The sequence below is a fragment of the Dermacentor variabilis genome, chromosome 9 (assembly GCF_050947875.1).
Source record: "Dermacentor variabilis isolate Ectoservices chromosome 9, ASM5094787v1, whole genome shotgun sequence".
In the NCBI taxonomy this organism is placed as follows: Eukaryota; Metazoa; Arthropoda; class Arachnida; order Ixodida; family Ixodidae; genus Dermacentor; species Dermacentor variabilis.
This window is the reverse complement of record NC_134576.1, coordinates 54,041,977-54,066,384: the sequence shown is the minus strand read 5'-3', so window position 1 is coordinate 54,066,384 and position 24,408 is coordinate 54,041,977. Positions and strand designations below refer to the sequence as shown.

The window sequence follows — 24,408 nt, the reverse complement described above, 5'->3', positions numbered from 1 at the left end:
CTCCTGCTGCAATCTCTCGTCCGCAGCGCGAGCCTCGCTCTCCCCTTGTCATATAATATAGGTTTCATATAATAATTACTCGAGAGAACTCTGGCCCTAGTGTCAGCGGGAGCTGCAGTGGCAGTGGTTGCACCAGCGTGGGAATTATGGGAGGTACATGGATTTGCCTAATTTCGTGCTTTTGGCTTCAAGCGGCTTTGTGACTTCGTAAGCTCGTCATTTTCAACAATGTTCTGTGGAATTCGTAATTAAATAAAGATTAACATTGTCCGACAGCAGGATTTGAACACAGGACCTTTGAACACAGGACCTTCAATCACAGACGCCGGATATTGAAACCATTAAGCCACAGATGCATGTATGGATAAGCGATGTGAAACACCCTTACGAATTTATCGCAGGCATGAGTCACCTTGAGACGTTTGGTGAGTTTCGATTTGCCCACCTCGACAAGCTCAACCACTGCAATTAGTAGTTGCGATTGTATAGATTCATATGAAATTTACGACAGTAAGATTTATATAGCGTAACAGTCAAAGCCACAAAAACTTCTGAATCCACAAGCACGAATATGAGACAAATCAACGTACCTCCCATCATCCCCTTGGCAGGATGACTCGATAGCGGCGCACCGTGATCCGCCGACTCGATAGCGGCGGATCATGGTGTGTGCTACCGAAACCGATACGCTGAAGTGCCTACGTTTTGCACTGCGTGTTCTGTATGCATTACGAAGAGGCGCAATGGTCGGCCAATTTCTTTTCCAGTATTCACGCGTCCAGCGCACGCTGGAGGAAGGTTTGGAACGAAAGTCTGGAATGCCTAACGCCTACTTCATCTCCGCCGTGGGTCGGGCTGATATTGCGCTATCTTAGGGGGCGGCTCAGGTAAGGGGAGTGCTTGACGCCTGCCTCACCTCCGCCGCGGGTCGGCTCGGCACTGCATTATCTTGCACCATCTGCGCTATGCATGGACTCACTGCACTGCCATCAATACCCCTTTCCTGTATCTTCACTCGTACACCTTTCTCTAATATTCGCAGATTGACGGCACGCTGTGAGAAGGTTTCCAAGAAAAGTGGGTCGCGGCGCCATCATTTTCTTTCCTTCGCCGTATTTCCTCTGTGTTTTTCTAATATTCGTGCATCCGAGGTCCTTTCTAGGAAGGTTTGGAACGAAAGTGGTTGAAGTCTACACTCGCAGGGCCACCGTCAACGCCCCCTTTCCTGTATGTCTTCTGGTTCACGTTTTTCTACTATACGCAAATTCACGGGACGCAGTGAGAAGGATTGCAGCGAAACTGGGGGCGTCCACACTCATGGCGCCGTCGTTGTTCCCCTTCCCTGTATATTCACTGCTTCGTGGTTTCGTAATATTTTCGCATCCACAGCACGCTGAAGAAAGGTCCCTGGTCAGCGGGTCAAGCACGTTGGATTTTATGCATAACTCGTCCAAGGCTGGATCGCTGGCGCCCGCATACCTTCCACAATGTACTAAGCAATTCGCGAAGCGCGTACAAGCAGATGAGACACGCTTAGGTAAAAACAGACAATGGATAGAACCATCGCTAATAGAAACTTCTGATATACGCGGGCGCGACCTGCGCTGAGCGGAAAGCCTAGCGCAGGGGTCACGGGAGAAATGAAAGCCTGTTATATATATATATATATATATATATATATATTGCAAGGAAGAGTAGCCTGCCTGCGCCACAGCACCATCGCTACCGGCATGAGCTCGTGGTTGCTATCTTTCGCCGAACGCTTGTTACGTCTACCCGTTCGCGCCAGTTGCTAATAAATCTCTTAACAATACGATGAATTCAAAGGCATTACGATGAATTCGCACAATCCGTCAGGTGTTACAAATGCTGTTTTAGGTCGATCAGATGGTGCCAAGGGGACTTGCCAGTATCCGGAACTTAAATCCAGCGAAGAAAAGAACTCAGCTCCCTGCAAGCTGTCGAGGGCGTCGCCGATGTGCAGTAACGGGTAAACGTCCTTGCGCGTTATCTTGTTCACACGTCGGTAGTCGACGCCGAATCGAATAGAGCCATCCTTTTCCTTAACGAGGACGACCGGTGATGCCCAGGGACTGTTGGAAGACTGCACAACGCCACGCTTGAGCAAGTCAGCAACCTGGTGGTCAATGACACGGCGCTCAGAGGTGTATACTCGGTAAGGGCGCTGCCGTGAAGGTGCACGACTGCCGGTATCTACCTGGTGAAAAACGGTCGATGTGCGGCCCAAACCGGAAGCATGGCTGTCGAAAGAAGCGCTGAAGCTCTGCAGGAGCGCAATAAGCTGGCTTCCTTCTGAAGATGACGTGCCATCGTCGATGGAGCAGTGGAAAGCGTCGAGGAGTGACTGATCGACCGCAGAGTCACAAGTAATTGCGCCAAGGCCCGCAGAAGTAGAAACGGCAGGAGCGTCAAAGATGCAAAAGGTGTCGAGCGGTTGAACAAGGCCTAGGTATTCACCATGAAATAAAGCTAAAGGGCAGGCCGTGGGATTGTCGACGATCATTTTCGTGACGCCATTGCGAAGAGTAAGGAGAGCAAAGGGCAGCGGAGAACATCGGCGGGGAATGAACAGCTCAGAGGGCGTAAAGAGAGCAGTGGCATCAGAAATAGCGGCGCACGACACAGGCACAAGCAGGGAAGAGCGTGGAGGGACGGAATTGTCTTCGGAAACAAACAGTTTAACACTGGAAGGGTCGTTTTCGATAGTCTCGACGTCGGGAAGTGCAGAAAGTTCGAGTTCGGCGTGACAAGTCAGTAACGGCGTTATTATTTCCAAGGAAGTCCCAGCCTAATATGATGGCATGGGAACACGTGGGCAGCACGACGAATTCGACGATATACAGTAGACCTTGAATGAAGACGCGAGCAGTACAGGCAGTGAGAGGCGTTATATCTTGAGCGTTCGCGGTTCGAAGGGAGAAGTCGGAGAGAGGCGTCAAAACCTTTCGTAGTGTGCGGCAGAGTTCGGCGGAGATTGCGGATACGGCGGCTCCTGTATCTGCAAGTGCCAGGACGGTGACTCCTTCGACAGACTTCATTTACGTAGGCTGGAGAGGGACGAGGACTTGGGCATTGCGACGCGGACGTAGTTCGTGCCTCGGGAACTGCGGCCATCAGTTTTCCTGCTCGGTGGACACGGGACGGCGCCGCATCGGAGAAAGCGAGCGACGTCGGGGAAATGGTGAGCGATGAGTAGAGGCGGTTGGGCGGTCAGGGGAAAAGGAAGAGGTAGGAAGGCTGGAAGGCGAAGAGGAAAACGGAGCGGGGAAAGGTGGCGCTCGCCGGATGTTCTGAAGAGGAAGCATGCCACGACGACAATGGCGCGCCACGTGACCAGCACCACCGCAAGCAAAACATATTGGGCGGTCATCGAAGGTGCACCACTGGTGCGGGTAAGGTCCGAGTCGCGGTTGAGGATTCGGAAAATGCGGTCGGTCGGGCAGCGGCATAGGAGGAAAATGCCGTCGGTCGTGAAGCGGCATAGATGGTGGCAAAATGTCGGTGGTCGATGCATAGAGGGCGGCTGGGGCGTTTGTGAACGAGATCGGGAAACAGCTTCAGCGTAAGTGAGAGGAGCCGTGACTGGTGTCTGCTCAACGGCTGGAGGAACGGCTTGAGATACTTGTTCTTGAATGAAGTCGCGGATCGTAGGATGCAAAGCAGGTGGTGGTTCCTGGACAGAAGATATCAAACATAGCTGGCGGGCGACCTCTGCGCGAACGAATTCGTGAATTTTTACGAAGAGAGCAGCATGGTTGTCGTCGACTCCAAGGCTTGATAGAGAGTCGGCGGGTGGGGTAGGACGTCGGGTGTGAAGCCGTTGCCTGCGCAACTCGTCGTAACTCTGGCACAATTCTATCACTTCAGAGACAGTGTGAGGACTCTTTGATAATAACATTTGAAATAACATTTAACATTTGAAAGTATTCGTCCTGAATACCCTCCATTATATGATTGATCTTCTCCTCCTCTGACATCGACGCATTCACCCGTTTGCACAGGTCGACAATGTCCTCAATGTAGCTCGTGAAGTTTTCTCCGGCCTCTTGGGATCGTGTGCGCAAACGTTGTTCCGCACGAAGCTTTCTTACTGCAGGCCGACCGAAAACTTGGGTAAAGTTGGTCTTGAAGACCAACCACGAAGTGAGGTCGGCTTCATGGTTTAGAAACCATAGTTTCGCAATGTCCGTAAGGTAGAATGCCACGTTTCTCAACTTGGTAACGTCGTCCCACTGGTTATGGGCACTCACTCGCTCATAAGACGAGATCCAATCTTCAACGTCTTTGTCATCTGTGCCGGAGAAGATAGGGGGATCTCGCTTACGCAAGGCACCGGCACAAACCAAGGTGGCCGGCGCCGTTGGAGGAGCTGGAGGTGTGCGTGCGTCGTCGGGAATGATGGGGGGTAGAGTGCGACTCCGAAGTTCCTGGATGGTCGAAACCCAGCACCTCCAGCACTTGCTAAGAGATTTATTAGCAACGCGCGTGAACTGGTAGCCGTCACAAGCGTTCGGCGAAAGACAGAAACCACGAGCTCATGCCGGTAGCGATGGTGCTGTGGCGCAGGCAGGCTACTCTTCTTCATTACAATATATATATATATATATATATATATATATATATATATATATATATATATATATATATATATATATATATATATATATATATATGTGTGTGTGTGTGCTTGCGTTTCTGTGTGGGCCAGCGAAAGCTAAATAAAGTGACAAAGAAAGACGTATACCCACTTCTCCGTATAGGTGATTCACTCGACAGGCACGTTACTTCTCTTCAATGGACTTAACAAGCGGATATTGGCACATCGACGTAGACCCGAGAGATCGTGAAAAAACTGCGTTCGTGACGCCAGACGGCCTATACGAATTTAAAGTCTTGCCTTTCGGCTTGTGTTCTGCCCCTGCTACGTTCCAACGCTTAATGGATACAGTACTTTCGGGTCTGAAGTGGAAAACCTGCTTAGTGTATCTCGACGACTTCATCGTGTTCTCCGCAACGTTTGAACACCTAGAACGGCTTGAAGCGGTTCTGCAGTCCATACGGTCCGCCGGCCTCACCCTGAAGCCGCAGAAGTGCCAATTTGGCTTCGCGGAACTGTAGTTTCGCGGTCACGTCGTCAGCCACGCAGGTATCCGGCCGGATCCTGAAAAAAATTGCAGCCGTCGCACAGTTTCCCGTACTATCCGATAAAAAGGCTGTCAGGTGCTTCCTCGGCCTCTGTGCCTACTACCGGCGATTTATTGCAGACTTTGCGCGCATTGCGTCGCCGTTAACTTGCCTAACGAGAGACGACGTTGCTTTTGTATGGGACGACGAAGAGCAAGGTGCATTTATCGACTTGCGGCAACGTCTCCAGACACCTCCAGTGCTTGCTCATTTTGATGAGACCGCTCCTACACTGCTCCACACTTTTTCAGCAATGTTGGCTTGGAAGCTGTTCTTGTGCAGCGGCAAGGCGAAACAGAAAGAGTGCTTGCCTATGCAAGTAGAACACTCACGTACAGAGGCTAATTACTCCACAACTGAGAAAGAATGCCTCGCCGTGGTATGGGCGGTTATGAAACTTCGCCCATATTTGTATGGCCGCCACTTCACAGTTATCAGCGACCACCATTCACTATGTTGGTTGACAAACCTTAAAGATCATTCTGGACGACTGGCGCGTTGGAGCCTAAGGCTGCAAGAGTTTGACATGACTGTCACGTACAAGTCGGGGAAACGACATACGGATGCTGACTGCTTGTCTCGATCGCCGATAGAGTCACCTGCTCCGCCCGAAGAAGACTCAGCATTTCTTTGTGTTATGGACACATCCGCCGTCGCGCAACAACAACGGAACGACCCTAGTTCCTTGAACTAATCAATTACTTGGAGAGAAGATCTGCGAAACCACCTAGAGTTTTCACAAGAGGACTGTTGTCATGTTGTTTACGGGCCAAGGTCCCTTACAAAAAAAACTTTACTTCGACCGGGTCCCCCTATCTGCTTGTCATTCCTGCAGCTCTTCGTACGGAAGTACTTCAAGCTTGCCACAACGAGGTGACTTCTGGTCACTTCGGCTACACGCGAACATTAGCCAGAGTGCAGCAAAGGTATTACTTACCACCGCCGTGAAACATCACGTTCGCACTTGTATCGACTGCCAGAGGCGCAAGTCGCCTCCTACGAAACCAGTCGGCCTCCTACGTCCAGGTCCCTCAAAGACCATTTGATCAAATCGGAAAGGATATTTTGTGCCCACTTCCTACTTCTACTGCAGGCAATCGCTTTGTTATCGTCGCAACCGACTATCTCACACCTTACGCTGAAACAAAGGCAATCCAGAGAAGCACAGCAGCCGAGGTGGCGCGCTTTTTCATTGAGCATGTGGTGTTGCGACACGGCGCCCCAACCGTCGTAATAACCGACCGAGCAACCGCATTTACGGCTGCACTTTTAGATCTCGTCTTGCTACTAAGTGGAACGTCCCATCGAAAGTCAACCGCCTACCATCCACAAACCAATGGGTTAACAGAGCGCCTAAACAAAACCATCGAAGACATGCTATCAGTGTACGTGGATGTCGAACATAAAAATTGGGACGACATCCTACCGTATATCACCTTTGCATATAAAACGGCGAAACAAGAGACGACGCGCATGACTCCGTTCACCCTTGTTCACGGACGAGATGTACGAACGATGCTGGATGCGATGCTTCCACACGACTTTGACGACGCTGATACGGACGCCGATGTGTTTACACAACGCGCAGAAGAAGCTCTGCAGCTCGCGCGCTTGCGGATCTGTCAGCAGCAAGACTACGACGCAGGCCGCTACGATCTTCACCGTAGAATAGTTACCGATGAAGTCGGCGACAGAGTATGGATTCGGACACCCGTACGGAAAGGTGGCCTCTCCAAGAAACTGTTAAGGTGATAGTTCGGACCATATCGGGTATTGCGGCGACTCAGTGATGTCATTTACGAGGTCGTTCCCGATAATCCGAACTGTACGCGGCGCCGCACACACCATCCTGAACTTGTGCACGTTGTCCGCATGAAGCCGTATGTGAGCGAATAACAGTGCTAGCGCCCTTTACTTCCGCAACTGACATTTCTTGTCTAGCATCGGCACGATGCTCTCGTTGGGAGGGACAAATGACGCGCGTATTCTATGCAGACGACGACGCCGATGGGAGCACTAACGGACTCCGCCTAGGGGGTCGGAGCCACATTGGGTGATGACGAAGAAGACGTGTCTCCGCTCTTTGTTTTTGAACATATTGTCTTGTTGTTCGAAGAACGTCTCCCTGTGTTCTGTCCGCGTTGTACCGCGACAATATATATATATATATATATATATATATATATATATATATATATATATATATTGTGACGCCACAGTAAGGACCGGCCTTTATTGAGCCTGAGAGACGCGCCGAAGAACCCTCGGCCCAATCCACTATGACGATCCGGGTATCCGCACGATGCGAAGGGCACACACATGATGATGATAATATACACATGAAGTGCACAATAAATGGCCACACTAACTTCGCCCGCACAAGAGCGGCCACCCTGGCCGCAGCCTAAAGGTACGGGAAACGCCGCGTGCAGGGCTTCATACGAGAAAGGTTGACCACTTCGGTAGACCGGCAACGGCGGTCAGTTGAGGGAACAACTGGGGTCACGCGATAATTAACGGAAGAAGTCATTTTCAGGAACGCGTATGTGCCAAAAAAGTGGAACTGACACTGCTTACACAACCCAGGAGTGTGAACTGGTGTCCAGAGCAGCACTTCATCGCTGGGCTGGTAGAAAACTACTGCATTACATGCTTCATAATTAACCTTGCGGTCCTGTTGTCTGGCTTCGCTGTCAAAGCGGCCACGCTAGCGACAACGGCCAAGGCGGGAAACATATTCTTCGCAGGAAGATTAAGATGGACTGACAGGGGCAGAAAAGAAACGTCGAGAAAGGAACTGGGCGAACGGCCATAAACAAGGTTGAATAGCGAGTAACCGGTTTTGCATTGAACGGCGGTGTTATAAGCGAAGATGACGAAAGGCAAAACTGCGGCCCGATTTCCGTTATCTAGCTGAATATAGGCGGCTACCTGCCTGAACAGCCAGCCGCACATTCATTTTTCTCAAATTGTCGGGGTTCACATGCTCTTTTGTCAGTTTTGGTACTGCACGGAGCTGCTGCTTGCTGTTAACATCCTGAAGTATACAGTAGCGGTCATAGTTGATCTCATGTTCGCCATTCTGTAAAGTAAAAAGATGATTGAAAATTTGGAGCTGATATCTTGTGATGACGTTAATTTTGTTACAAGCTAACATAAAAAAGCGGATACCTACCATGCCGTACTTGTGACGAAGCAGATGATTTCTTATGCACTTCACAATGTGAGACACACCACAGAGGAAGTATGGACTGCTGTCTGGAATACAGGGATGTTCAATTTTGTGCTTAGGTGCATGAGAGTTGCCTGTCACATCAAATGTTGATCACATTCACTTGTTTGTGCTTGCTCCATCGCTTATGACGGCTATCACTGTAGCATTTTGTTTATGAAGCTCTATGACGGCTTTCAAAACCATCCTTGCGAGGACTCTTCCAGGAGATGCATTTTTTGTAGCGAAACTGGCGATTGGTAGTACCCACGAATGAAATAGGGGCACAATCGTAAGCACAAGTGCATGATCTGCCATGGCTGTCGATTCCTGGTCGTCTACTTGATATGTTTGCTTGTTGAATGTGACAGCTTTGCGCACTTTCATATCGTCTAGTATGAGGCTTCCACAACAGCTTACTCCTTGTTTAATAAGTGCACCAATGCTGTTAAGTGAAACCTTATTAAAACCGAACTCGCAAGGCATTCTCTTGATAATTTGTTTAAGGCGCGATGACGTAGGTAGTGGCAAAATATTCATCTTTGACATCAGCCTATGAGCAGCAGGGCTGGTAAGCAGGGCTATAAGCAGAGGGAGGTAAGTCATCAACCAGTTGGTTTTATAGCGATTTCCTCTCGCTGACTTTGCTTTTGAAGCTTTCAACACTGCGTGAAGAGCAAGCTGTTGCGTTTGAGGAAGGCACATTTGAAAGCCCGAATTTCTTTTTTGGCTTTGTCGCGAAAAATTGCAGCCTTAGTCACTCTTTCTGAGGTTTTTATTTGTTAAACGTACCCTTTGGTGAGGCTTGGTTCGTTCTTCGGATTTCTTCTTTTTTCGCTTTTTCCGTGCTCGGATATATTTTCTTGTGCTCCTGCACGGTGGGCACAAGCTATCCTGAGACAGCCTAAATCATTTTGCGCTCCTCCACACGTGCTGGGTCTTGAAAGCTGATGTTGCTGCCGAAATGGAGGGGAATAAACCACAATGACAGCCCGTGCACACTTTTAGGTTGCTGAAATGCGGATAGTTTCTTCAAGCTTGAGAATTTTAGCGGTTCTAACGAACCATATTCGTTGTAGACCACATTCATTTGGGCTAGATGGTGCATACTTGAATTAGGAAGGAAGAGCGCCAACTAAGACGATCACAAGTGGGGAGAACGACGCAGGACAAGCGCCAACTTCATCTATCTTTATTCACTGAAATTTTTCTGTGAATAATGATAGGTGAAGATGGCGCTTGTCCTGTGTCGTTCTCCCCACTTGTGATCGTCTTAGTTGGCGCTGTTCTTTCCTAATTCGTTGTAGACGCACGGAGGAACAAGCCTTCCGCATAAGCTGAGTGCAACAGTGAAGTCTTTCCTCATAACCAACAGCTCTGTCGATCACAACAATACCACTGTTTTCATAAACTTTGAAGAGTCATGAGCTGGACATTCCAGGACTCGAAACTTGAGTGCTGTTGAAATGCATGGAACGAAGATGCTTCCTCTGAACACATATCTAGAACGGAATGGACCTCAGTTTCTTTAGCATTACTGTTTTTTATGTTTACATCACGTCGCCATCACTTTCAGACATACGAACGTCACAATTTACTGTCGCTCTTAGCTTCGAAGGTTTTCTTCTGGGCTTTGGTGCTTTTGCGGTCGATAGGTGCACAGGAATGTTGGGGAAAATAAGTGATTCCGCACCCACCTTAAGCGTCCACCTGCCACGTGGAATCTTAACAATGCTGCCTTTAACGATGTGCTCGTAGAAAGTGATTAAGTCCTCGGCACGTTAAGTGCTATCGACTGCACGTTTTCTCTTGAGAAGCATATCCCTTTTGGCAGCCCAGCGCGCTGCAGGTCGGCACACAGACTTTGTCAAACTTGGCTTACAACACAATACACGTGATCTCCAAGTCAGATACCTATATTCCAATTTATGGATAAGCGATAACACCAAAGGAACTTTTCCGGAGTGCACGCCGGCGACAGACAGCCTAGACAAACACCAATAAAAGCACTGAACATGCCCGCCTACAGCCGGCAGCTCGATCCCAACGCGACGCAAGCGCCATCTCTGAAGGGATAGATGACTTGGAGCCGCCTCTGAAGCAGACTTATCCAACTGACCTAATCTGCAAACGTTGGGTGCGGCCGCTATTTGTATTTGCACCGGAATTTGTGGAGTTTCTGGAGTGGAAACTGCGCAGTAGCTGCTGTGAAGCAACAAAAGCAAAGATGTGGCGCGGCGCCGTATTGGCCGGTTGCCTTCGCTCAAAAAGTTCGCGTTCTCGTGATGCCTCTGGCAGAAATGATGTTCCACGTCCACTCCCAGGGTTCTACAAGGGAAAGTAAATACCCAAAGAAAGTGAACGAGGAAACAGCGCTGCGGTAGCTCAATGCGTAGAGCATCGCACGCGAAATGCGAAGTTTGTGGGATCGTCCCCCACCTGCAGCAGCGGGTTTTTTCATCCACCTTCATTTCCATTAATTTATCGTTTCTTTATTTTATTTATTAAGCACAAGTAATTTTCCCTGTGATGTCCTTGGTGTCAGTGTTTGTTGGCTTCTTACGACATGCGCACACAAATGTTATTCGAGAAAAGGTGCGACATTATCAGGTGTTATTTTGTCACAGAAACGCGGAACGAAATTATGGGCAGGTGTACGTATGTGGTCGTTCTCAGGGAAATGTGCTGGTAGGGCTAATAATTTGACGATAGAAACTGCGCGACCAGTTTCTATATGAGGTTGAGACTTCTGTATGTAACAGAGTTACATTTTTCCTTTCCGGTTATTTGAGGAGAGTAATGGTAAACCTTAGTTGATTTTTTTGCAGAAGATGGCCTGGAGAGCATCCTGGCAAAGTGTATGAACCTGATAAAAAGATCTCGAAGGCAAGAACGGCGACTCGCCTAACATCTCGCGACAGGCAAGGCGGTCCCCCAGGCGATGAAACAGGCAACCAGTGACAGAAGACAAAAAACTGGCTGAAAGCCGCCAAGAGGTCCTCGACTACAAAGGTGAGTTACATTTTTTCTTTCCGGTTATTTGAGGAGGGTAATGGTAACTCCTAATTGAGTTTTTTTGCAGAGGATGGCTTAGAGCGAGTGTCGTCCCACTGTATGAAACTGATCAAAAGGGCACATCGTCAAGAACGAAGTTTAGCCAAGCACTTGGAGAAAAACAAGGACGTGCCCGAGTCGCTAAATAAGGGAACGCGGGACCGGCGGCAAGAACTGGCCGGTGGTTGCCAAGACGTCCTTAACTTCCAAGGTGGGTTACATGTTCAGGAGTAATTTGTATGAAATTTGTATAATGCACAGCAGAAAACGTCATCCCAAAATATTACATTTCAAACATTTTTCTGGCCACGTATGCATAGCCTTTTTAATAAAACCCTGAAGGGATATTTTTTATTGTGCACAAGGACATGCGTTTTGAACATTTGATCTAAGCCTGCATAAACGTTCAGTGAGAACACTGTCAGAATAGGCTAGGTGGCTGAACGAAGGCCGTCCAGGCGGAAAAAATTTGTGCATGTATTGCGCCGGCCTGGGCAGATGGCGGCACAGACACAACAAGGGCCTTGGTTTTGAAGCAGAAAAGCAGGGCAAGAGTTATTACGGATGTGAAAAGCGTCAATAAAACGTTCGAATTCGCTTCTTACGTTAAGCTTGATGCGTATGTTATTCCAGCTTGAGATGGAAGTTTGTTTGCGATGAACGAAGCATACGTTTAACGAAACTAAGCGTGCTCCGAGAGCTATGTAGTGCACGCTCTCATCCATGCCGGTATAGCAGCATGGCACGATGAGTCCAGCGCAACGGTAGTCGGCAATACTGATCATGCTCCTTGACGCTGCAGCGAACTATGTCAAATATTAGTGGCTGCAATACTTACCTCACCCACTGAACTTACCGTGATGAGGTGCCAAACCTCCCCGCGAAAACTAGTTTTACGTGTACTGTAACCTAGATAGGCTCGCAGTTAAATTGTAATGCGCTGCAAAACAACTTTCCAGTGTGGCTATTCGAAGGCCGCATTTTTTTAATGACCGAAATTGGGTGTTCTGGTAGAGGTGGTTGTGATGTTAGTGTACAGGACGGAGTAGCCTTGGCCTGTCGGCATTTGCCAATTTGTCAGTCATATGGACGACTGTCATTTAAAAGCCAGGGACGCAAAAGCAGTAAAGTTTTGTGCAGATTGACATTTATTTGACAAATACGGAGAGCATGCGATAAATGAATTATTCGTACAAGCGTTTACGTTGCGTAAACAAAGTGGACACTGGCACACATTTCGCAGACACGAGGAAGTTCATGGCGCCCATAAACGTAGAGGTTTCACCTACTGAAGTTTCGACAGCTTTTGCAGCTGCCGCGACTCATTTTTTGCCTCAGATTTCTGTTTGCAGAACTGCCTCATTCTCATGGCTACATATCCGTGTAGCACGCCAGAAATAACTTCTTCTTTATGATTGGCACACGAGAACTGAAAGTTGTACTTATCAAGCATGTTGTCCAATGTTAGTTCATCGGCATTTCTGAGAGCCGCATGTTTGTGGAATTCCATCTCCTTTGCCTGAAGCAACTGAAAAAGACCTCGGTTTGGGTGCAAGAGGCCTCCCCTGGTTTTACACAGAACAAGGCTCCTTTGCGGCTGACGACGAAGTGCTCTTTTTTCCAATAATCCTTCACGGCATTTTGCACACGTTGTGCTTTTCAAGTACTTGCGGCATATATAACCAGCTAAATAATAAATTATGCAATCTTCAGCTGCCGGTGCTTCATGCAAGTTGTCGAACATGTGGTCATCTTCCTCTTCAGCAGCAACTAGGCCATCTAGCTTCACTTTGAGTTTCTTCAGGTGTTCTTCTGACTTGGCACTGTCGTCAAAAACAAATTTAATATCTTTGAGTGTAAGTGCAGGTGCACCTTGCCGATATTCATTTTCAACGTGAGTTTCCGAATTTAGGGGATTTAATCAAACTGTAAACTGATAACACGTTGTAAAGGTGCAGAAATGTGGGCATAGATGTGTGGTCATTTTGGCCACCAGCCTGTCGGATAATCTCAAAGAAGCGTACCAGCACGCCTTGGTTAAGTTTTGCTGTTAGAACATATTTGAGACGGCACTCCTTTAGCAGGTATCTTTATATTTCCAGTGCGGACTAAGTAGTCACACGAAGGCCCTCAGCGGTTTGCTCGGTTAGGCAACTTGGTCTTGAGATTTTTCCTTTTTCCCATTTATTTGAGCAATGCAACGACGAGGCCAGGACCCTCAAATCTCTGCTGCCAACACTGATGCTTTCCTTTGGATGGTTTCGGTTGAGAGCATCAAAAAGATTGTTAAAAGCTTAGTGTGAATTCTACTGTTCCCTTGACATTTTCGAGCCCTTTTGTGCCTCACTTCGAGTAGAACTGCAAGCCTTTCGCTACACTCCAGCTGAACAACTGAGTGGCCAGCTTCACCCGCATTTTTTCGGTCGTTGAAGGGCTGATGTGGAACAGAGCTAACTTGAGGCAAACATGCAAATTTTCCGGCTGTTTAAAGTGCCCCATATACAGCCTGTCAAAATGTACCCAGTGAACGCGATTGCGATTTACGCACAACACTTTCTGTGAAAGTAAACGGTTTCGAACGCATTTCATAAGATGGGGTGTGTCAGAAAACACATATACCTTGCTTTTCTCATCAATGGGATGACTGAAGTAGTTCCCTGACTGTTGCAATGCTCCAATGACGCTGAAATATTTCTATATTGCACGGTTCGTATTTGCGCCATCACAGACGACCACGCCGTCTAAGACTCCCGCGTATTCAAGCAAAAGTATTGCAAAAACTGCTATCGGCTGAGAGTACTTGTCGCCAAATGACCGAAATGGAAATACAAGCCCGTTGTCCGCAAGGTCGTCGTGGGCCGCTGAAGAACCTCCATAATCAGTGAATGAAGCCACTGTATGTCATCGTCTTCGAACGAACTCGAATTTAGTTTTGGACGCGCATTTCGTTGAAAACAAGTATTTTGTGGCGTTGAAAATCGTCTTTAGTGGCCATCTTCTTAAAGGCTGCGAAAAACCTCTTGTCAAAGCCACACCTGACTCTTATCATGCACAGGTACTTGCACACTGTCGTAACGCAAGGAAGGGGGAGCGCCTCATTGTCTCGCAGGAACGAGTATGCAGGTCGGTTACGTATGTGCAACAGCAAGCACATCAGAAGCCAATCCTCTGTGTACTGCCTGATTTTTTTGTTCGTCAACCTCGCTGCTGCTACACACTCCTTTACCGCAGTCAGCTGAGCATTAGGGAGATCTATTGTGCGTAATTTCTCGCCCAGTTCTTCTTCTGATATTTTTTGCATGTGGATATGACCTTCTGCTAGCTCCACCGACATTTTTAATGTGGTTGAGCAGACGATTTTTGGACCTTTTCAGAGCATAATTTGACCGACTCAATGCTGCAACTTTGTCCTTGCTCTGGCATTAAGTCAACGGACGCGTACCTGAAGACTTAAGCCTGCGCATTCTTCATTCTGTTTTTTTTTCTGGTGCATTCGCAGGATGTTTGAAAGGCCAGAACATTTGTGACATACTAATAAGTTCGAGCCACTAGGGTCAAGAACAATAGAGCATCTGTTGTGCCGCCATCTCTGGTTGTTGTCGAGATATGCCCACTTTGTTTCGACGTGCCGGTACTCCAGAGTGCTCGGTCCACCATTGCACAGTTTCATCTTATCAACATGCTCTAAGATGGCGTTAACGTCATCCATAGTTGTTCAAAGTACCTTCATACTGCACATCTGCCATTAAAACTGACCTGCGCATCACGGTTATGTTTGCCAGCATATCTTCATGAATTTCAACAATTTTAGTGGTTACCAAGGAAGATGCGGGGCTCACTGGCGATAGGCATGCATCTGAAAGTAAACGGCTTTCAGGTTTTTGGTGCGTTTCAGCTGGGAGAAGACGACGTTTTTTACTTCTCAAAAGCCGAGCAGGTGGTATCCCCATGAGTTTGACGGAAGAAAAAAGCGTGGTAAATTACCGAACAAGTTTGCGAACGGAGCGTATGCAGATTTCAGGGATGAGCTAGACCCAGCAAATTGAGGCGTTTTATCACGTTTGCTCTTCAAACGCATCCATGTCGTGCTCCGGTGCACTCGGCAACGCTTGAAAAGAGCTTCCATTAACGCCACCACTGTCATTGCTACACGATACTTCTTTTTTGTTACAATCTTTTGATGCAGCGCATCGTCTTTTCGACTGCGACCATGGTTGTCTTTCCGCCGGGCGCTTCCTTGTTTTCACTGTTTTCGATAGGTACGCTGGGCAGTCGGGAAATCTTGTGGGAACAGCATCGCTCACCAGTGATGCCTTTAGCGGAGCACTCACCAACACGTGCACTTTGTAGTGCGCTGTCCAGGTCTTGGACACAAGATGAGGCTCGAAGTGCTTTTCGCAGACGTGATCATTCGGCTGAAAGACTCGATACTTCCTTGGTATAGCTCGACACCAAAGGTTCAAGCGTTCTTCGTCTTTCGTTGGAGAAAAGAGAGACAATTTCCGTGTAGCCTTTGTTACCCGTTCTACAGCGGGGAAGAAAACACCAGGAAAAGAAGCGCCGAGCCGCGTTGAGATAGGAGGGAGCGGCGCTAACATAGCCAAGGTAATCCCGTGACATCGTCGCGCCATCTGTCACAGAGTGACCAAAACATGCACCGGTTTTGGGACACTGCCGCTCAATGTTTAGCGGCCGCCGTTCGTACACCTAGCCTATTACACCGTGAGTGAGAATAAAAGGAGCACCAATGGACTCCTTTCTTTTTGTGAAACAAAAACGCACTTCAAACAGGTGACTCGGGCAGTCTGGTAGAGCATTTGTTGAAACAAGGCTAGTGAAGGGTAAAATACACAGTACAGAGTAAAGAGTCACGCAGGAAACGTGTGCTTCTACAGTGGGGCACTTCTTACTCTGATAGTTTCGTTTTCGAAGATTAGATACCACAATGACCAAGTTTTGCGACATTAAAATAAACAGCGCATATGTCAGGTTCAGCGGACGTATGCGTGAACAATCTAGTTTGACGATTTAAATATATTGTGGAATGCCAGATCGATAAGGAGAACGCCCTTCTGCAGTTGCATCACACGAAGCTTCACACTAGCTTCACTACACAGCGGGGAAAATATGCACATAGCTGCTTATCATACACACATATCTTCTCGTGATCAGATGTTTGAGCGAAAAACCTGCACAAAGAAGAGGGAGGAGTACTTTCCACAGTGCGTTTCAACGGCAAAGTAGCAGAAGGCTCACTGTTCTAACGAAAGAGGTGTTTAAAAGGGGCTCGAGCCGTTAAATACATTATAGGACACAAATGCCTTTCATCTCGGTTTGGGTGCTGTTCTGCTACTAAAGAATGAAGAGCGACAATACCGTCCTGTGTTGCACCTGAGGAGGTCATTCAAACGTGCAGAGCTCAATCATTCCTCTACGATTCTGGAAGCTCTAGCAGTTCAATGGACATTAAAATATTTGCAACCATACTTTATTAGCCAAAGATTTGAACGTATTATTTACCACCATGAACTTTGGTCGGTTTACGCAAAGCAAGGACATCACTGCCTTCTTTACAGGTCTCATTTTTTGCAAAAGTTTGATGTTGACGCTGTTTATGAATCGGGAGTTTTACTTAGCTCACCAGATTACTTATCAGCGACACCGTTCATTATTACGAAAAAAGGAGACATCATTGCGGTATTCTATCACTGCGATATTGTGGTGGCATGCTCAACAAACAGTGCCAGAACATGGCTAAACTTCTGGACCTACCTAATGATGCATTGGGCGCGCGCGCACACGCGCACACACAATCCTTCTAAGCCCTGCTCTACCTCTACTAAGCGACGGGCTTCCCACACTTCACACACGCACTTCTTTCCACTTTGACATTCCTAATGCTAAAGCAATAAAATGCACTTGTCGAACATTTAGGCAGTGCTTCAATACTGACATGCTACCACGAGGTCTAACAAAATTATTGTTTGGAACTGCAAAAATTGCATGCAATTCTATCCCGACAATACACATATCCTTTCCGTCCGTGCCTCATTCTATGAATTTTATCCTTCCGAACATACCTCATTTTATTGCAAAAGCTGCTCTGAGAGTCTTGTGTAATATCTAATAATAGTTTACAGCTAATCTGACAAGATGTCTAATAGGCAACTTTTACCATAACGTCAGCAGTGCTTGCACATCACTACCGTATTTTGAAATTACATATTGAATACGCCGTTAAAACTTTAATTACCTGTCTTTGTGTTTTTGGGGTATGGTAGCCCCCTGACACCCTAGACGTCCTGTAATACATTCCTGGTCCCTAGACAAGACGTGTGAGAAACGATGTCCAGACGTACAAGAATTACATTCTATAGCTCTCTTGCTTTCTATAACACGTGAAAATTGTGGTACTGCGTAGGGTTGCCATGCAGAAAGTTAAATGTTCCTGAAAGTTTAAGATAGTGCTTTTGTTTCCCATGTGTCCGAATCTGGTGACAGAATTGAAGTTGCGTATATCTGCTTTCGGATTAGGTGCGCAAGTGGTGCAAGTTGCGGCGGCAGCCTCGCCGGAGGAAGACGACGAGGAACAGATCAGTGAGTGCTTTCAATATTTAGTGCTGGAACCGCAGTCGCAACTACATCGTATGCCCTGCTAACCTGCAGGTTCGATTTGCTTCACAATATGGGTGCAGAAGGCAACTTTATTGTTGTTTAGTCAAATTAGGACATATAGACGTTGTTGACTTCATCGTATTACATAACCTGAATTCTTATTATAAGTTTACTTGTTAAATCTGGCTGCTTCCTGTCCATCTCCTAAGGATGGATGCAATGCCAATTTGTTTTCTTTGTTTTGAACAAAGTTGTTTCCTCCTCCTCAACCACTTGGTGACTATCTGGTGTCTTGTGACGCCAACTGTTCTTAACATTCGTCTCCTCATACGTATGGTCATGATCAAGCAACTTAAGTTCAATATAGTATGAAGGCTTCTCCCAGCTTGCTGACAAGCAGGAAGCGTGAGTGAATAGTTTTGAAAGTGTTTACACATATTCCACTGCTGTCCTAATTCTCAAGAAAAGAATTTAGAAGAGTGTTAGGAGAGAATATGCAATCTCCTTATTATTCACTGCATGTTGGCAAGAAGTTCTCGCTTTGCTGGGTTGGGAAAAATGAGATATATGAGGACACATAGGCAAAATGCTGTTTTCATGCATCATCGTGCTGGGAGACGTCTGGCTCCTGCTTAACACCGCTGCCACCAAAATGTAATGCAGTCCGGTACCTTGAATGAGCTCCAAGCATTACACGACCCACCCGAATCTCAGCCATTCCAGAAACCAACTATTCCCCTGACCCACTGCTGCTCTATCCTTCTGCTTGCCCTTCTCTTCCTCTTTTGTCACTTGTGGCATTCTTCATTACTGTTACAATATGTTTGTGTGCAGAAGAGTGACTTGGAAAGACACCAGTACACTCGCAAAGCTGACAAACCTTTTGAGCGTATGAAATGCCCATAGTCTGCCATTAAGTGAAAAGAGCTGTATTTGCATACGCAGCGAAGGCAATCAACTGCGAGCAGTACATTTACTGCATGACATTTCCCTCACGAACTGTGGTACATATTGCTGAAATATTATAAGAAAGAAGCTAGAGAAATAATGCAGTCGGACATGACGACTTATGCTAAGTTTTTTATGTACTTAGAACAAAAGCTTTTTAAAAAGTGGTATGTCATACATGGATGCAACCAATGGCACCTCGTTTGTACCTGTCTTTAGTTACTGGAAATGCTGTTTTTGTGCATGCTTTGTTCACCAATTATTGAGAATCATTTACCAAAGTCCTCAAATATTTGTTCCAGAGTGTGTTGGAACCACCTGTTGCAGTTGTTTTCATAAGTTGTCTTTTGTGAAGATTTTTTTCACAGCATTGCACAAAGTGAGCAGGAAATATTACTAGTACTGCCCCTCTGCATGACTGGACAGCAGTGCTCTAAATTGTGTTTTAAATTAATGGTATCCACATGTAGGCCTCTGTATACAAGCGGATCAGAGTGTTTCGCTCCATTTTCAGAGCTAACCAATAGTTCCAGTTGTCACCATGGTGGCTTTCCACTTTCCCAACAAAATTGCTAACATTGCTGCCTAGCCTTTATACTGGGTGACGTGGACGGCTGCTTCCTTGACACTTGCAAGTAGTCTTTGTACTTTGAGAGCACTATACTGGTATGCAAATGTACAACGACATATTTAAAAAATATTTATCAGGCTTCCTTGAAAACTTCAAAGGAAAGAACCAGGTATGTATAAAGTAACATTAAAAATAAAACAGCACCAGGTCTTCCAAAAAAAGCTCTACGTTTTAATATGAGACTTATGCCCTAAGATGGCATAAGTTGCATTTGAAAGATAAATAGTATAAAGATAAATACCGCACGAGATAAGATAAAAGATGAATAAAGTAAGGTAAGATTGCAGTTTGCATGATTGATTTTGGCTACCTTGCCAGCTAAGTGCCCAACAAATCATAGCCTGTTATGATGTGCCACACTGTTTTCTAAAGTTCTAATTACGACGTGTGGTCAAAAACCTGAACTTTTGCTATAACAACACTGTTTAGAGTACTAATTTAGGCACTGTCCCCCACAAGGTAGTCCCCTGTATTGGCAATACCCTTTTCCCATTGTTTCTTCCATTTTTGGAAAGCCTCCTGGAATGCACTTTCTGGACATTCTCCTGAATAATCCACTCTATGGTTTGGAAATGACGTCCTTTCAACTTGGGCTTAAGTTTGGGATGCAGGAAAAACTCTGCTGGGGCTACGTCCAGAGAATTTGATGAATGGGGCACAATGGGAGTGTAATGCCTTGCTAGGTAGCTGTGGACAAGGAGCCACGCATGAGCCGGCACATTGTCAAGATGCAGCACCAAGTCTGGTTTCCCCACAATTCAGGCCTCTTACAGCGCACAGCATCGCTCAAATGTGCTAGAATTCCCTGGTAGACTTCCTTGTTTACACATAGCCATATGGTACAAATTCCTGATGGAAAATGCCTTTGCAGTCAAAGAACACGACCAACATTACCAGGAACTTTGACCAATTCATGTGTGCTTTTTTGGGCAAGAAGACCCTTTGCTCACGCATTGCAACGACTGCCCCTTTGTTTCAGTACCATAGCCATAAACCCATGTCTGATCACCTGTTACGATCTTGAGGAAGTTTCGATTGTCAGTGGCAGTTGCAAGCATTTCGTGGCTGATTCTAACATGGCTCTATCTGAGATCGTCAGTCAACAAATGTGGCATGAATTTTGCGTTGACGCAACACATCCCGAGTTTGTCATTCAAAATTTGATGGCATGATCCTACACTGATGCCCACTTCTACAGCAACCTCTTGAACAGTTCAATGGAGATTTCCATGAATCACAGCACGAACTGTCTTGTCACGGTCATAATCTGTTGAGGCGGAAGGTTGTCTAGGCTTGGGATTGTCATTGACAAACATTCCGCCGTGTTCAAAAGGCTTAAACCACTTCTAGCACGGCGTGTGACCCATACCGTGCTCCCCATGCGCCTGAATAAGCAATCGAAATGTCTCTGTGATAGTTTTGCCAAGTTGTTAGCAAAATCGCGCACACACACATTCTTCAAGATCTTTCACTGTCACTTTGGCACTAATCCGACGAACAGATTGTGGACATGCTCACTTCAGCAGCTGTAGCTCGCCAACTAACGGTCAGAGTGAAATGTGGCAAATGGCAGTTCGTTGTCTAAGCCTACCGCTATGTGCGCTCAGTAGTCGCAGCACGGTCCCTTTGATATTTGGCATGCTATTTTAGAAGTTTGGTTTCTTTCTGAACACACCTCATACAGAAAACACCCTGCACGACAGGGCTGTGGCTGCAACAGCATTTAGAATTTTAGGCACACCTGTTTTGCATAATTTATACAGCATTATTATTGCTGACTCACTATGTAAGTATAAGTTTGATTCATCTTGAATAGCTGACATTGTAGGCTGTTCAAGCATAAAAAAACCTTCGTTTGTCTTGACCAGCACTCCACTTGACCTTTTACTGCTTTCATGTGCAAGCAGCACCATCGAACATGTGACGGTATCCTGACACGCCAGTCCGTCATTATCATTGGGAGTCATAAAAAAGTCATACGGGCTAGACACAGAACGCTGTTTCATGCCACGATATCCCTAGAAACCTTTTTCTTTTTATGAATGATCTAAACATTGTTTCCTACAAAGCTTTTCTACAACTACATACGGAAGAACCTCTTTGATATGATCCCGTTTTATAGAATTTCTGGGTGGCGATGTTCGCAATCAAGAACGGCAAATATGACCCAATAAAGCTCCATTTCTTTTTACCTATAATACCTTCCAGGAAATCGCGATCTTTTGGCACCAGTATTCATTACTTCTCCAAACTGCAAAAATATGTTATGTTTTCTGGTCGCTAGATACCATGTAAACAAGGAAAGGCGTGAGGCAGGCGTGATTTGTATTTGTATCTTAGATTTGTACTTGTATCATAGATACCACATTTAGTATCGATGCTCAGCACTACACGTCTCTTGAACTTTTGAATACAAGGACTAGTTTAAACCATAAACTGGCACACGTTCAACTAGTTGTGCCATTCTGCAGGCATCGGAGGCTGCAAGCCACACTTCTCCAGTTTGCTTTTGCTTCAAGAGGAACTAATTTTAATGAACTTTACTGAAAAGTTCATTATGCATGACCTTTGGAATTTCAAACTGCTTGATACATCCAATACCTTTTTGTGTGATCTGCTGTTTCACACGAGGTGTCCCACAGAACATAAGCATTCAAATGTGCGAAAACACACTATCGTAGGTTTGTTTTCTAGCTGTTAGTAAATTTACTAAGCTCTAACTTAGTGGTACGATTAAAAGGAGTCATACGTGCTTTGCTTAAACACAAATGACACATACTTTTTCCAAATTAATATATTGCATCTACAGTGCATAGCTTACAGTGTTTTTTTTGTAGTGCTAATGTGTTTTTGTTCTTTTTCTGTGTGACAGTCATCGCTACATCTCACTTTCAGTGCTCTGTAAAGGTGTATTCTTGCACTTCCCTACGTTACGGATGGCAATATGCATTTTCAAGAAATGAGTACATCATATATAAAAAATGATTAACATATACACAGTTGATGATCAATCATTCGAAGTGTACCAGACAAATAATGTTAGTGCAATGCCAGATTTTCAGCAAGAGTGTACTAGTGCAAAACACTTTATTTGATCTTTACCCACTTATGAAATGTTTGCACGATACATTTTCCACATTAATAGTGGAAACATTTGATAACCGGCTACTATGGTATTTTTTATTGAATAAGAGAAGTGAACTGAATATCAATTTGATCTGGAAAGGGCACAAAGTAAAAGCTAATTTGTTGTTGATGCACGTGACGAATTTTTCTTCTGTACCTTGTACGGTGGAACACCGGTTATACGTCCCCCGGTTTTGCAATGACCCGGGTTTTACGACGGATTAGCGCAGTCCTGGCAAAGTCCCTATAGAAGCAACGCATTAAGAACCTCGGTTATCCGACGCAATCTTACGCCTGACCAGCGTTATACGACCACCCTCACGGAGCGCGTCTCTGTTTCCTCGCTCCGTCTTTTTGCATGAAGAGCGCTTGACACCGCTCCACCGGTTCGCTCCGGCGCAGCTTTATTCCCTGCCTCATCTCATCGGTCATTTCTCTCCCCCCCCACCAGCAGTCGCCCGCGACGCCCGCTGTGCGGAAATAGCGCATTTTCTTCTCCACAATCACTTTCTCCTTCTCTTCTCGGCGGCGTCTCCTCTCGTCACGTCGGGGAAGCGTTTCTCTCCTTGCAGTTTCCCAGCAGCAGATCGCCTACAAGGTAGCGTGGAGAGGCCTACGTTTATCGCACGTGCTTTTTGTCGTAATCCTAGCGACCAGTGTTCAGCGGAGGTTTTCAGTTGTGTGGAGCAACGCCACGCACGTTGTCCCGAAAGCGGACAGTTCTGTCGCTCGGCGATAAGCTGAATATTATCGAGGAAGCGGAACAGCGGCATGGAGCCACGAAAGCCAGCATTGTCCGGGACCTTAAGGTACCCGAATCTTCGCTTAAGACGATCCTGGCAAACAAAGCGGTGATATTGCAGAATACCAACAAGTTCGGGCGTAAGTGGAAAAAGAAAGCATGAGAAGTTGCAAAAAGTTCTCGTTAAGTGGATCCATCAAGCACGAGGCTCTGCAATCAACGTTGACGGCACCATTCTAATAGAAAAGGCTGAGCGGACCTTATGGCATTGCGTCTGGGCATCGACCACTTTTAGGCATCCAACGAGTGGCTGGACTGCTTTACAAAACGGAACAGGATTGTGTACAGCCGCTCCTGTGGAGAAAGCGCTTCCATGGACGTTTAATCGGTGAACGAGTGGATGGAGTCGCTACCGAAGATGATTGCTGCATACAAGCCCAGCGACGCTTTCAATGCCAATGAGAGCGTTATTCTTTATCATATGCAGCCCGAGGAAGCCTTTGCGTTTAAGGGTGACAGCTGTCATGGTGGCAAGTGTAGTAAAGAGCGTGTGACGGCACTATTCTGTGCTAACGAGAATGGTTCTGAGAGGCTGCCCGTGCTCGCTGTTGGAAAGTATGCAAAGCCATGATGCTTTAAGAATTTGAAGAGGCTGCCGTGCAGCTACAACTTCAACAAAAAGGGGTGGATGACATCTTCGCTCTTCAGCAGCTTTTTGCAGCAGCTGGATAACAAAATGGGTGCTAAGGCGAGGAAACTACTGCTTTTTGTGGACAACGCACCGTGCCACCCACCCGGTACGTCCAGGCTGAGGGACATAAAGGTTGCTTTGTTTCCGCCCAACTGCACAAGCCAGCTGCAGCCACAGGATGCCGG

At 46.5% G+C, this 24,408-nt stretch overlaps 1 protein-coding gene across 9 annotated transcripts in view; it reads left to right on the top strand.

Moving 5' to 3' along the window:
* The window catches only part of LOC142592696 (uncharacterized), a 409,269-nt gene that overhangs the window by 133,131 nt on the left and 251,730 nt on the right, over positions 1-24,408 (top strand). For all 9 annotated transcript variants that reach the window (XR_012830776.1, XR_012830777.1, XR_012830779.1 and 6 more), the window contains 3 exons: positions 11,245-11,428; positions 11,499-11,681; positions 18,005-18,067. Coding sequence is in view for 4 of the 9 variants with exons in the window: in XM_075704271.1 (XP_075560386.1) it covers positions 11,531-11,681; positions 18,005-18,067 (214 nt within the window). In the remaining 5 variants the exon portion in view is untranslated. The remainder of the gene's footprint in view (positions 1-11,244; positions 11,429-11,498; positions 11,682-18,004; positions 18,068-24,408) is intronic.